Raw genomic sequence first — 16,377 nt, forward strand, 5'->3', positions numbered from 1 at the left:
CCGAACGACATGCCTATATCTGTAGTGAAAATTTCGACACTATCTAGTAAAATTTTTAGGTTAGTTTTATTGTTTGCATAAACTTTAAGGTCGTCCATATATATTAAGTGATTAATCCATACGCTGTCCTTAAGATGATATCCTTTGTTTTGATATTTCTCTAGAATAGTAGAAATCGGATTAATTGCTAAGCAGAATAACAATGGAGATAACGAATCTCCCTGAAAGATACCCCGCCTAACATAAATCGGCTCAGTAGTGTAAGAGTCTGCAGAGCCCTTTGCCGTCATTATAACCTTCCATTTGGGCATTGCCCTTTCAAGGAAACTTTTAATTACCGGCGGGCATCTATAAATGTCCAAGACGCGGAGCAACCACTCATGCGATACACTATCAAACGCCTTCTGATAGTCTATCCATCCCATGCTTAAGTTCTTTTGAGCCTCATGTGCATCCTCCAATATTGCCTTGTTTAGCATCAAATGATCTTTACATCCCCGAGCCCCGCGCCGACATCCTCTTTGCTCTGGGGCCATGATATTGTTTGTCAGGCAGTGAGTATACAATTGGTCGGATAATAGCGAAGTTAGGAGTTTGTACATGCTCGGTAAACATGCGATTGGGCGCCAGTTCTTTGGATTTTCGGTATCCTTATTCTTCGGTATTAAAATTACTTTGCCTGTTGTTAGCCAATCTTCTAATAATTCTTCCCCTTTCAGAACTCTCGTATATAGCATGGCGAGGTGGTCGTGCGTCTTGGTAAAATATTTAAGGTAGTAGTTCTGAACTTTATCCTGCCCTGGTGCCTTCCAATTTAACATTTTACTTAAAGAGTGTTTAATCTGTTCAGAAGTTATTACATCAGCTGAGCTCGTGATAATATTGTTATTGGATTGTTCCATGTCTAATATTATATTATATTATATTATATTATATTATATTATATTATATTATATTATATTATATTATATTATATTATATTATATTATATTATATTATATTATATTATATTATATTATATTATATTATATTATATTATATTATATTATATTATATTATATTATATTATATTATATTATATTATATTATATTATATTATATTATATTATATTATATTATATTATATTATATTATATTATATTATTTGATTTTTTCACGACTGTGTCGGTTACTTATCTAAATATCCCGTCCCAAGACCCTCAGGAAAAAGGATATCTAGAGTTATGATCCTGTTCTATCCCCCCATTTAAAATATTATTATATTATATTATATTATATTATATTATATTATATTATATTATATTATATTATATTATATTATATTATATTATATTATATTATATTATATTATATTATATTATATTATATTATATTATATTATATTATATTATATTATATTATATTATATTATATTATATTATATTATATTATATTATATTATATTATATTATATTATATTATATTATATTATATTATATTATATTATATTATATTATATTATATTATATTATATTATATTATATTATATTATATTAAAATTTATTGCCCGTGCTATTATACGTTTGTAGAAAAAGCAATGTAATAAAGAACGTATTAAATATAACTAATGAAAATATTATTTTACCGCATAATTTAGTTAAATAATATGGAATTAAATATCAATAAATTACTTTTATACAATTACAGAGAAATTATTTATTTTTATTTTAAAGCATGTATATAAATTTATTATATGTTGAAATTTACTTAACTCTCGTCTGTTAGTTGTGGTTCAGTAGATATATGAGTAACAAGAGGCTTGAGTAACTGAAGTATGTTACAAATGGTTAAATTGACCAACTAACGTCAAGGTGTCGAATTTGCGTGACGGTGTGCGCGTGCATCGTAAAAAATCACTTTGATAATTTTTCTACGATCCAAAAGATGTATAAATTCAATAATTAACAAAACACTTTTTTTTAAATTGAATTACTTTAGTGATATTATTTAGTTATTTTGGTAAGTAACGATTTATGCACCCGGCAATAGAACAACAGTTGCATCCCGATTAAGCAAAGTTGATAACAATATAGGGCGCTATTATCTTTTGTTATCTTGGTGTCCTACTCATATGTCTTATCACATAATAGTTTAATCACCTCTGATTCGACTAAATTATTTTTTAGGAACAAGCTTGTACTTTCGAAAAATGCAATACTTACTGTAAAGATAAGATATGAATATATTAAAATATAAGTTTTTTCCTAAACCTACTAATAATTAATTAACCTTATTACTTATTAGATTTTTGTAAACGCATATCAAGTAATAGGTTTTAAAAGTATTGCCACGGTCACGGATTTCTCAACTACCCACGTTTTTGGAAACTGATTTATGTTTTACTAGATTTTAAAGGGAATTTTAAATTTTTCTATTGAAACAAAAAAGCGACACTTAAAATCAAACGTATTCTTATTTCGAACTAATTCCCTGCCGCGAATTTCTAAAGTTAAAAATATGAAGTACGTGGTATAAGATATCTTTTAAATTTGTTGTGTAGGTAGTATTATTAGAAATATACCCAAAGATATTCCGACTTCTAATAATACATTTGTTTACTTCTAGTAACTCATTCTCTCGCTGGTTTCTTTGATGATTCAACTTCTACCATGTCTGAACTGAATACGTTTTTTTGTTCATTTTAATAAAAAAATTGAGTTGAGTAATGTTGCTTAACTAGATCTAAACTCGTTAAGGTTTGAGTAGATTTATTCACGTAATACATTTACTTTATAGTCTAAACGCATTTTTAACTGCTGTGCCAACAGTAAAAAGGCATAAAAGGCATAAAAGGCATTTATTTTCTCAAAATTGATTCCTTTAGAATTCTTTTTGATGTCCTTTCTTATACTACTAGATACTACTACCGCTTCGGAAACAAATGGCGCTCTGAGAGAGAAGAAGCGGCGCAAGAAACTCTCCCAGCATTCTTTTTTTTTGCGCTCTTTTCAATAAAAATATACAATATTGTACAGTTGCTATAAAATAATCACAATCTAGTCCCAGGCTGTCCGATCATTTAGATATTCAGCAGTGGAGTAATAGGATTTACGACAGAGCCATTTTTTTATAAAACATTTAAATTTATTTATAGACAATGCCTGAACAGTGGCTGGGACTTTATTATAGAAGTGTATACATTTACCCTTAAAGCTATTATGTATCTTATGAGTAAAGACAGTGGGCGGTGATGACAATATGTTCTGATAACAATTTATTTATATTAACTCACATACATTTTGATATACTCAGTTATGTTTGATAAAATTTGTTCAATACTTGAGCAACCCACAAAATTTAATTAATTTGAAGAATCATAACAAGATAATATAATAGAAAAGCACCATTATTTCCTTGAAAGCTCTTCTGCTTTAAGCAGTAGTTTTTTTTTTCTAAAGTCAAAAAAAATTAAATGTAATATATTTACAATAGCATCACCCTGGAGTTAGTCGATAAAGAACCCTCTAGTATAGTGTGAAGTGATTTCTAATTTCAAACGAAATTTTAAACACCGCGACGGCGTCAAACTTTCTAGATTAAAAAAAAAATACTTTCTAGATTCGGCTTTATGATTAAACAGATTAAAAAATTTGTAGTTATTAGTAATTTTTAGATATAAATTGAAGGAGCAGAAACAGCGAATCATCATTTCCGTGGACAGCTTATCAACATAACGTACATATTTGGATTGATCGCCACCCTAGCAGATTAAAGACAGCAGATGTCTATTGAAACCGGTGTTGAGTCGTCCCCAACTCATTAACCGATCATCCATGATAAAGGAAAAACAAATGTCTTGAGAAACTGTTTTAACTCTACAGGACAAAACCTACAGTTAGAATAAATACTCATACACGAGACCTAGGACCAATTTTACCTCGATTTGTAATTTTTTTTACATTGCACTGATTGTCTGATGGAAATGCATAAATAGCTTTCTTATGAGATGGTATATATGTTTAAATATCTAAGGTAAATACTACGATTAAACATATACCTATCCTTTACCTTACAAAAAAAAAATATTACGACATAATCGTCCCAACGTTCAAGAGGGTTCAGAGCTGGAAAAAATATTTACACCGTGATCTAACACGAGTTCATTAATGTTTTGGGAGTAGGTGATGTACAGAAAATCTAATTGAAAGTAAGTGAAACTTGCCTTGTGCCTTAAAATTTAAATTGGTTTTCGTGGCAAAAATGAGAATGATAAAAGCTAACCAAGTTAGCAATAAAAATCAAACCCACGATTGTCTATCTAATTCTTAATCATCGGGTTTATATTTAAAGAGCAAATTGGTGTTATCGCGTATTGTGCAAGGAATGGGAGGGGTCATATACGATAAACTGGACGCTGATAATTGTCCGAAAAATCAGAAAAAAGGCCTCGTTAACTATCATGTATTGTAGGAGATTGACACAAAAATGATAACACATTGGATAACCTTCTGGTAGCAATCTAGCGAACGGTCATTTGAAACCAAATAACACGAGGCTTTAAGATCAAAGAGAATTTAAACACTACGCTCACTTAAGTTATTATGCAGAATATGAGGCAATTTGAAATGATTTCTAAATTTGAAATTCTAAATTCAAACGGAGCCTTCAACTCACATTAACTACAGGTATTCTCTATGCCTAAATGGAGACTCCGATTACGCGATATTAGCTCCTTTGCACAGGATGCAGCATTACTGTGTTTCGGTCTAAAGGGGGCCGTAACTAGTGAAATTATTGGGCAAATGAGACTTAACATCTTATGTCTGGTGACAACTACAATTGTAGTGCCCCTCAGAATTATTGGGTTTTTCAAGAATCCCGTGCGGCACTGCATTGTAATGGGCGTATTGATTACCATCAGCATTACGTCCTTCACGTCTCGTCCCTTACTGTCATAAAAAAAAACTTTCACCGAATAAAAGATTTGATGTATTTTGATACTATTAATCTATTAGTATAAAATTTGCGAATGTTTTTCAGATAATGCTTATCGCAATATCGTTGGTAATCATATTTGAACAAGTGTAGTTATTTGAGTTTGTGTCAAAAAGTATGTTGTTTTTTTTATATATCCGGTAGGCCCTGATACGTATAAAGATATGGTCAAGATGGCTACCACCAAAACGAACTTCAACTGAGTAAATATTCAACAGAATTCTTGTACACTGCCTATAGACACTATGATATTACTAAATGTATAGAAAAGTATATATGTAGTGCATACGCGAAATAATTTATTTAATTGACCATCTGAGCATATACTTTCTACAAATCATATCGATAAACGTTGAAGCTTATTTCTACTGCATTTATTACGAAAAATGAAAAATACAACGTTTATGGACGAGTACCACAAAGTTGGTTTAAGAGTTTTAAACCCTGGAGTTTTGATGTCAAACATGCACCTCATCTGGTCACCCTGTTTCCAATGAAAAGGACGCCATTTTAGAAAAAATGGATCAAGATCGGCGTATCGAAGAAGAATTGGAAATTGAACACAAAACTGTATTGACCCATTTGAAAAAGGGGTCGTGAATAGGTTCATACCTGGTGATGAATAGTGGATGAGAATAGTCGGTCAGCATTCACAGACTGGGGCAAAGCCTGTGTTAACTCGCAATATGGTGATGATGTGTATGTGGTAGGATTGGTATGTTTTGTTCATTATGAACTTTAACTGCCGGGCGGAACCCATGATTCGCATCTCTACTGGAACCAACTGATGAATGAAATAAGAAGTTGAGAGAAAACAGCTGGAACGGCTGAAAAGAATGCCAAAACTACTTGTCGTGTTTTTTTTTGACCAAAAGTCCCGAAATTTCTACAGCAACGGATAGGTGTCACTACCTGCTGAATATCTAAGTAATCGAACAGCCTGGGAGTAGATTATGCTTATTTTATAGTAATAACAATGACAGCTCAATATTGTATATTTTATAAAAAAGAGCGCAAAAAAAAGAATACTGGGAGAACTTCTTGCAATGTTTCTTCTCTCTCAGAGTGCCATTTGTTTCCGAAGCGGTGGTAGTGTTTGAAGTGAAATCAAAAGTATTCTAAAGGAATAAATTTTGAGAAAATAAATGCTTTTTTTGACTTTTAACCTACCAGATGGCAACGAAATGGCAGATATAGACTGCAATTCAATATGAATAAACTTTTAAAAATGTCTTGAGTTTTAATATTGTATAACGAACAAACGTTTTCCTCGAATATATTATTTTATTTATATAATGCCATGCATGAGTAAGTCGTAGCATAAAATAATAACAACTATGATCGCATAAATAGTGACTGCAAGAAGGATAATTTTAATTTAAGCAGTGATTTACATATTCCTGTGGTTAATAAGTAATCTGTGGCCTTATTATGTAGTGACAATGCAATATTACTGCTTTAAACTTTTTATGGAAGAGGTGGACAAACGTGCATAAGGGTCACCTGATGGTAAGTGATCACCTCAGCCTACTGACATACAAGAGTAACACCAGATGAATCACAAGACCGTGGCCAATCATATAAAACGTCGAATAAAGGTACATATGAATACGAAAACCGAAAACAAGTTTATATCTGACATTTTGATAATTAATTTTAAAATATCAAAAAATTTTAATAGGATTGACTTTAATATTACAATCAATTAACAACAAATAAATAAAACTAATAAAATAAGGGGTTTTAAGTTATATTAATGGTTTACTCTTAGGGGAAATCATCGAGTCTTATGTAAGTCAAAGGAGTCTTACTGCACACTTCAGTATCTTTATATAAATAGGCAAGAGTAAAATTTCAATACTACGAACCTGCTAAAACTTTAAATGGCGTCCAAAACTTTAGTCAGCTTATGACTAGATAATTACTCCAAATTTAGAACAATTCGCCGTCAAACTATGCGAGAGTCGCGACGAAAACAATAGTGTTAAAGCATTCCTCCTCGTGTAAGTGAGTATGTCAGAGAGTGCGATTGATAGAACTTTTTCCCCTGTGAATGCTTCCATCGTTGACTGCTAACATGGTATTCCTTTGAAATATAAATTTCATATCCTAGAATGTTTTTACTCATGAAAGTGGATTTAGGTTCATGCAATTGTTCTTTATTATTACAATAGGTGACGAGACGAGCAGGAAGTTCAGCTGATGTTAATTGATACCACCTGCCCATTACAATGCAGTGGCGTTCAGAATTTTTGAAAAATCCAATACTTTCGAGCGGCACTACAATTCGCTGGTCACCTTGAGACATAAGACGTTAAGTCTCATTTGCCTAGTAATTTCACTAGCTACGGCGCCCTTCAGACTGAAACACGATAATGCTTACACATTACTGCTTCACGGCAGAAATGTGTCGCCGTTGTGGTACCCATACTCTAGCCGGCATCCTGTGCAAAAGAGCCTCCTACGGGTAAATGCAAATAACCGCCTCTTCCACCCTTGGGCCTGAGACTTTCTTATTCTTTTTATGTCCCGGGAAAGCACACACATTTTCAGTATTATGTTAACACTTATCATGTAGCACGCAAAATCAATTATTCAAGTGTTGGAGATATTTATTAAATTATCAATAATAGTTATTTATCCAAGTGTGGATCAAAAGCCAAATAGCATTTTGATGTACCTTTAATGAAAATATTATTAATGTTCATTTAGCCTCACGATGCCTTCTGTATGTTTGTGTCTGGCTATTTAAGTACAGATAAAGCGTTAGATTGTTGATATTAAATGCTATTTAAAGTATTTGATTCCTTTCTGCGTATTCGTTTGAGTCGCAGAATAATATGCTCGTTCATAATAAATAAATCAGTCAGCATCGCTGTTATTGTTTATGGATGAAAATAAATTCGGAATTGGCAATGATATTTCACGATAAATATCACTCAAAGTGCATCAAACGACTTGATGACAGTTTATGAAAATCTGGCGGAAATAACGTCACGTGCAACCGAAATATATAAATGAGATTTTCGATAATTTTCCACTCGCAGTCACCCTTCCGTTCTGGAACTTGCTTATTTATATTACACACCCAAATTGATCATGGAGTTTACAACTGCGTCGATCTTTCTCACCACTCCTATGTACATTCATTGTATGAACTTGAGCAGACAATCGACTTTCTGCTAACACTTATTAACCCGTACCACATGCAAGAAGTAATACTTCTTTGGCATGATGAAACAAAAATTTTAAAAATATATTCCTCGTGCGATTTAACGTTTGTAGAAAAAACAATATTGTAATTAAGAAGGGCTAATCCCTTAATTAATACAACCAATGAAAATATTATAACACCGCATAATTTAGTTAAATAACGTGTACTGAATTAAATATCATTACATTATTTTTATACTATTAGAGAGAAATTATTTCTTTTATTTGAAAACATGTATATAAACTGAAATTTATTTCATTCTCGTCCATTGTTTGTGTTTCAGTAGACAAATTAGTTAAAAGAGGCTTGGTAGCTGAAGTATGATAAGTCAAAGGAATTCAGGATGCATTTGTACGACATAAGTTGTGATATTCATCAAAACAAAACTCTCGAAAATAAGACAAATATTGCAAATAAAACTAATTCATAAAAGTGCCTAATAAATATTTGAGATCTTTCACACACAATTGATATAATTAACTCAATATGTATTGAAAGTACTTAATAAAAATTTCACACACAATTGAGATAATAAAGTCAATAAGTATTGATGGATATTAATTATACTACAAATACTTTAAGTGATTTGCATCTTACATGTACAATTATTTTATCATACGAAATTCGTATAGATTTTAAAAATGAAATAACTGTATTGACATAAGAATTATTTTATAATCCTTCACCAATTTATGTTCGTCAAAGCCACAAAAAATATTTTCATCGCGTCCCATCTTTTCATCGCAGATATAATCTCGTATTCCATTTAAAATAAATAACATTTTATTCAAACTAAAACTTATTTTCGATGAATTTAAAAGACAAAATTTAATTTAACAAATCCTCAAATTATAATCACTATTCATTATAATGGACAATTTAATTTTATGAGATTATAACGTATGAAAATTAAATACAGTTTAAATAGGATTTACAACGATAGAAATGGACACCAGTTTAAGGTGAAGAATAACCATAAAGGCAACAAAATTTTACTGATTATGCGCCTTTTGAAATATATTTATTATTCCTGAGTTACAGTTAGTTGTTGCATTGTCCGGCCCAAGATTTGTATTTTTAATATTTTGTTCATTATCATTATTTTCAGGAAATTTTGCGATTCGCTAAGATTCTTACTGTGGTTTAAATATTCTAATGGTATCCAAAGCGATTTCATTTTTCTTTTTGTAGTAACATAAAACAGTTTTATTTTCTAAATTATTGAAAAAATTGTCAGTCTGTTTGTTAGGGCTTATGTCGGAAACGATTGCACAGATTTTGAAGAGAATTTCTAGAACGATGACTAGAATGGAAAACTGATTATGTTACTGCGAGTAAATATTATTAAAAGTAATGTATAACGTGAAGTATACAACAAGCTAAAAAAATCTCTATATATGATATTTTAAGGACTGTTTTTGACAAAACGATATTACTTCCATAATTTTTGATCAATCATTCAAACACCATTTGCAAGCTTTTGGCTCATTTTGCCGCTATTGATGAAAAACAGACAATTATTTTAAAGTCAATAGATTATGTCACCGTGACCATTTATATCGTACAAAGTATTAACACGGCCTAAAATCACCTATGTATTCATATAGTACTTATAGTGCACGCGAATGCTAATATATAAAATTCTCGTGTCACGGTGTACGTAATAGAACTGCTCCGAAACGGCTCAACCGATTTTCGTGAATCTTAGCGTGCATATCGGCTAGAGTGGAGAATCGGACAACAACTATTTTTCATCCTCCTAAATGTTAAGGGTGGTCCACCCCAAAAAATTTTTTTAATTATGATTCAACATTAAAGAATACATACAACTTCAAATTTTCACCCATGTACGATCAACACTTACTTTTGTATCGCGATTTTAATATTATTCTAATCAATCCACAGACACGCAGTTGCAATATGGCAATTGAATATAATGATTATTGGAGAACGATAAATTTTATGTATGATATATTTGGTAGGTCTGAGAATCGGTCGTCATCTATTTTTATGCCCTAAAAATTTTAATTATTATTTTTTTTTATTACTTTATATACAATATTTACTTTATAGCAATACAACGTTTGCTGGGTCAGCTAGTATATTATAATACAAATCTAGTAACTAAAATCAATCCTATTACAAATTTAGTTTATGCCTAGACAATAAATGTGCTACCTTTATCGTTCTTGTTCTTGGTAAACCACGGATAAAGGCACAACTTGCGAAGCGCCTAATTTTGTTCCCGGCATATGCATACTTGTTTGTGTGTTAAAGGCTTTTAAGGTGCTATTCTCGCGAGAGTAAATCTAATAAGCACCCTAGCGACGCTCAATCTTACATCGTTGATCTGTTCTTCTTTTATTTATTTTTAAACTTGCATCTTATACAAGCTGACCCGACAGACGTTGTTCTGTTAATAAGAAAAAAAATCTCCTGCGAGTGGAATATCGTAAAATCCGTTATTAGCTGACCTCGGCGAAAGGAATATTCCTACCAAATTTCAAGTCTCTACGGCTTATGGTTACAGAGATATCGTGATGAGTGATGAGAGTGAGATATCGACAAATTCATCGATATTTAAGGATCTTCGATTTTTTTAGCATAAAAATGTGTTTTTCTGTTATGTTTTTGTCATAAGAATTTTTTCACGCTACTCTATAGATTACTAAGTTTATCCTGTAGACGATGAGTTCAATATCAAAACAAAATCATTAAAATATTTAAAAGTAATTAAAAATATATAAGCGACATAAAGGCAAAACATGTAAGGTTGGATTTGTTACTTATGCAAATATCTTTTTTTTAAATTGAATTTAAGCCCATACCTTAAAAACAAGTTATTCATTAAGTTAAAGCTTTTCTGTTATGTTTTAATTAAAAAACATACAAATATTATTTAAAAGTACTATTTAATATACGGACTTATCGGTCCATGAACGCTTTTGATCAGGTTTCCAATCAAATTATGTGAATGACAACCCAAACACTACTTTTTATCGAATGTAATCAAAATGTAATAATCAGTTCTTTCAAAGTGAACACTCACAATCTGCACCGATATGATAGCTTTACAGTGTTCCACAAATATATAAATCAATCAAAAAATTTCTCAATTTCTCGTTACTTTATATACTTACAGTTGATTATTTTATTACAAGTTCAGTCACAGACTATCTGCAAAGTTTTCTTGGAAATTTAATTGTACAACTGAGTTAATTGGCACGACCTTTACTAATAAGATACTTGTCGATATAATAAAAATTGTGTAACACAGTGCTAGAGTATACGACGCCTTTTTGTGCTGTCATTAATATTATAGAAGAGAGTCCTCCGAAACGTCTGTCTGGCTGTCCGCGATAAACTCAAAAAAGACTACCGATTATCATGCTGTTTTCTTATATAATTTTTTTAGTGTTTGTATATATTTTGTATACATAACGATATAATATTGACACACTTTTTACACAAATTATCTTGCCCCATGTTAAGCATATATAGCCTGTGTTATGGATTACAAGACAATGATATATTTAATACAATATACTTACTTAAACATACATAAATACATTTAAACATCAATGACTTGGAAACAAACATCCATATTCATCATATACATGCTTGCACCTACCGGGATTCGAACCCGGGACCTCTATCTTAGTAGGTAGGATCGCTAACCACTCGGCTATACAGCTCGTCGTCGATATTTGTTGGAGGTGTTGGAAAAAATAAGCCATCTGGGAGCATTCAACGAAAATTCTATCTAAGTCCATTGAGATGTAACAGAATAATGTATAGTTGAATTGTGTACCTTATATAGTATATAGGTCTACAGAAAAGTCCGGAATGCATATGTATATCTTTTAAGGGTAACATACTATATCCATTTTAATACCTACTTTAAAAATTAGCAATTATAAAGCGGTAATGTAAGGGCTGTTTACACAATACGATATTACTCCATATCAGTTTATTACAACATATTATAAAATCATTAATTTCCGATTGCTTTACGGGCGTTTTGAATAACCTATCTATCCTTAGTTTAACTTACTAGAGGTAAACCAATATATCCTTTTACGCTAATTACATTTCAATACGAGTAACCTATCGACATAAAGTATTGGACTATAACTATATTGGACGTAACTATGGATAGATAAGATCTTCGCATTAAACGGTGACAGCAATGTATCATTACATAGAGATACGTTATTGAATACGGCCGATATACTACATTAAAACCGAATACTTGCCTATTTTTTTTCTTTTGAGAGATCAGCGTCTGTGCGGCTAACTAGCTATATATATATATATTATGTTTGAGTTTCAATTTGAGAAGCGCTGTAGCTTTTGAATTAAAAAAAATGATCTGAGCTGCACAGTGATGGGCTGGTGTAAGTCTGGTACAAGTCGCTAATTTTCCAATAAAAAATCGATTCAATAAAAATAATACATATTTATGAATGGCTAGCTTTTACCCGCGACTTCGTGCGCGTCAATAGTTGCAAACTGCAGTGGTTAATATATTTTTATAATCTACCAACTATAGAACTTTTATCTCCTTTCTTCACCCCACGTAGATCTAAATTTTAAAAACGCTAAAGCATAATATTTATTTATGCCTTATCAAGTGCCTAATTACAAATTTTCATGGTGTTATCTTCGATGATGACAAACTTTCATACAAATTTCCAACCCCTATTTCAACCCCGCCAAGTCTTTCGTTCGCTAAAAAAGGTAGCCTATGTCCTTTCCCAATCTCTCTGTAATAAATTTCATCAAAATCGGTTCAGTGGTTTAGGCGTGAAAGCGTTACAAACAAACTTAAATTCACATTTAGAATATTAGTAGGGATACATACTAACGTGCCTACAGATGTACCCAATGAATCTAATTCCATGTGGTCCGTCTCATAAAAAAAATACTTTTGCTATTTATCATATTTTAAATCAACGCCTCCGCGCATTGAGTTCGTATTGTTTTCAAACCGTTTTGCCTAATTTTTTCAATTTTTGTTTAAGTAAGCGAAATGTAAACATAAAAACTAAAACATCTATCTATCTCAGTTGGTTAGAGCCCACGGAACGCTGGAGGTCGTGGGATCGAGACCCGCGTCGTTCATAAAATTTTGTTTTTCAAATTTTATTTGTATCTAAGTAGATACAGTATAGTATAGTAATATAGTACATGCTATATGTATGTATTTATCATTATAATAACAAATATACAGTGGACAAACAAAATTATGTCTAATTAAACAATGAATTAAACTTATTATTACATATTAAAAGTGCGTACTTTTTGTTTTTTTAATGTTGATAAGTTATCATTTAATGTTTTAAAAAATTTAACACTGCCCTGGTTATCTGGTGTCATGTGAAGTATATTTACTTGGGTCTATTATTTCCCTAGAAACACGATTAAGTATTATCATTATAAAACATAATAATATAGTTTGATTTAAATTCACTAAACGCGTTATTATTCGACAGTCATAAAAACGGTTGAGATCTTGTTAAGTTTAAATTATTAATTATATTTCTAGTCTTCATTTATTCAAATCCAACGAAGTATGCGAGGCTGTTTTATATTTAAACTAAAATTTAGTAATAGACAGTCTTTGACTAAGGTTTTAAAAGATCTATTCACCGTCGGTTGAGATATTATAAGTAATTTGATTACTTCAGAGGTATCATAAGGTTTGAGATGAAGTCATCTTGAAAAAATGAATCCAATTACAAGGTGATAAGTAAGAGAATCCTTGGTGAGGCTAAAACGTATACATTTGAAGTGCCGAATGAGGCGACGAGACGCCGCGTGAAGACGAATCACCTAGGCTATACTGTTCTTAACAATAGCGCTAGGTTAAATTTAAGAAAAAAAACCTTTGTTTGATCAAACTATACCCTAGTTGAATGAATGAATGAAAATACTGATTTATATATTTGGATAAACCTAAATATAAAGAGATACGTAAAATTCCGTCTTTTCCGCCTATATCGTCAGGAAAATCGTATGTAAAAGGGTACCAATTTGGGCTTTAATTGCCGCCGCGAAAAAAAAATGAGTAAAATTATGAGTAAATGTATTTAAAAAAAAACTAATTTACAATACAAAACCCACATTGACATGTAACACTAAATATAGCGTTACGTTTATTAATTTTCTTTATAAATCTTTGCTGTATCTCGATTGACTTGGACCCAAAACAAACAAACTGTGTTTGCCTATAATTGGATCTAAATTCTTACATAGTAATTTAAAAAACTGTTGATAAACCAATAAATAAATAGGAAATGTACATACTTTTGACGGAATTAATATTATTACTTACTAGCTGACCCCGCAAACGTTGTATTGCCGATATTAAAATCGCGATACAAAAGTAACTGTTGATCGTAGATGGGTGAAAATTTGAAGTTGTATGTATTTTTTAATGTTGACTCATAATCAAACAAATTTAAAAAAAAGTCAAAAAAATTAAAAAAAAAATTTGGCGCGGACCACTTTTAACATTTAGGGGGATGAAAAAAAGATGTTGTCCGATTCTCAGACCTACCCAATATGCACTCAATATTTCATGAGAATCGGTCAAGCCGTTTCGAAGGAGTTTAACTACAAACACCGCGACATAAGAAAATTTATATATTAGATGTCATTATGAGTAACGACAAGACCGGAGTTACGAGTGTAAAGAAACGAATGATTTAATGAGGATTATATTGTTTTATTGGGTTCAAATAGTAAAATAATTTAAAGTACCATTTGTATTGCATACGCAATAAACTAATTATTTCTACAAGACCGTAAAAGTATAAAACAATAAAGCTCAGGGGACCGATATGGAAGAAACATTAACAATGAAATTAGTTGAATATTTAAAAAAAATATGAATATTTTAAAATTGATTCCCTCCTCAAACATCACATATAATCTACAAGTATACCATATACCAATCAGCCTAACAGTAACATTAACAATTTTGGATCGCATTTACAACAACTTCATAAACTTAGACTAATACATAGATGTGCTTAACCGGGACGATTAAGTTAATGAAGTCGCAAAGCGTCGCTATTTACAAAAATGCTGTAAAAATACATAAAATATACTTCACTACAATACTTTTTTGGTTTTCGGTCTTTGTCTTCAGATAAAATTAAAGTATGTTTACACAGCGTAACGATAAGGAAAAATAAAAATAAAAACCTAGAAAGAATTAAGTTTATTAGCAAAAAGGAAACTTTTTCAGTAACAGCAAAGAGCGCAAATAATATTTAGCACTCAACTGTAAATTCATCGTAATTACTTAGATATTATTACAATAAATAATAAAAAACAAAAAAAAACTTCAAAGTTCTCAAAAAGTTTCTGGTTTTGCTTAAAACTTAACAGAATTAAAATAAGTGGCTTACCTTGGTGAAGAACAAGGTGATGAGGAGAAGAAAGGCCGCCGTAAGTGGTCGGGCCCCCATTCTGGTGGTGTACAGTATAGGTTCGTTGAAAGTTGAGCGAAAACATCAACCGCTCCGCGCAAACGTCCAATCGCGAATGTCACAACCACGCTCTCACAAGTTTCGTTCTAACTTTAGAACTGCACGAGCATCTTGCAACGGCAGCCTACGCGAAACAGGCATGCGCTTTATGTCATTAATTATAAAGCCTCATTTTGACGTGCGAACATTGTACAACTTACAAATATGTATATGTTATTTTATGTCGCCCCTATCTAGAACTCTATCTCTACCTAATTAGATACTGACTCGTAATCTGATTGTTACAGCTCTATAAACTGTAGAACTCTTACATTTTTACGTTAAAATTTTTAATAAAAATTTTGTATTCATTGCTAGCCCGGCAAACATTGTTTTGCTATAAAATTAACTACCCTCGTCCACTACCCTCACACACATGAATTGTCATACGTAATGACTGAATTATTTGTAATACGAATATATACGTATTTTTCTAAGTCAAAAAATATTGTTTTTTGATAATAAGGACTATCATATCATATATTAAAACCTACTCTGAAACACGCTACATATTATGGTATGATTATTATCAGTTCAGTAGTATAACCCAAGGAAAAAAACAGACTTAAAAAATTACTATAGATTTACAGAATAGAGGCACAGAAAAAACTGGCCAGTTTTTAATTTTTTTATGATATTTCAGTTAAAATT

The 16,377-nt window shown here is 31.2% G+C and overlaps 1 protein-coding gene across 12 annotated transcripts in view; it reads right to left on the reverse strand.

The window, feature by feature from the left end:
- Window positions 1–15,774, reverse strand: part of LOC126978278 (basement membrane-specific heparan sulfate proteoglycan core protein) — a 225,620-nt gene extending 209,846 nt beyond the window's left edge. For 8 of the 12 annotated variants that reach the window (XM_050827015.1, XM_050827018.1, XM_050827017.1 and 5 more), the window contains exon 1: window positions 15,607–15,773. In XM_050827015.1, coding sequence (XP_050682972.1) covers window positions 15,607–15,666 — 60 coding nt within the window. In that variant the 5' untranslated portion in view covers window positions 15,667–15,773. Of the gene's footprint in view, window positions 1–15,606 lie in introns of all 12 variants that reach the window. The other 4 variants (XM_050827024.1, XM_050827023.1, XM_050827022.1 and 1 more) reach the window with 2 other exon arrangements.
- Between the last annotated feature and the right edge of the window lie 603 nt (window positions 15,775–16,377).

The sequence above is a fragment of the Leptidea sinapis genome, chromosome Z, assembly GCF_905404315.1.
Source record: "Leptidea sinapis chromosome Z, ilLepSina1.1, whole genome shotgun sequence".
In the NCBI taxonomy this organism is placed as follows: Eukaryota; Metazoa; Arthropoda; class Insecta; order Lepidoptera; family Pieridae; genus Leptidea; species Leptidea sinapis.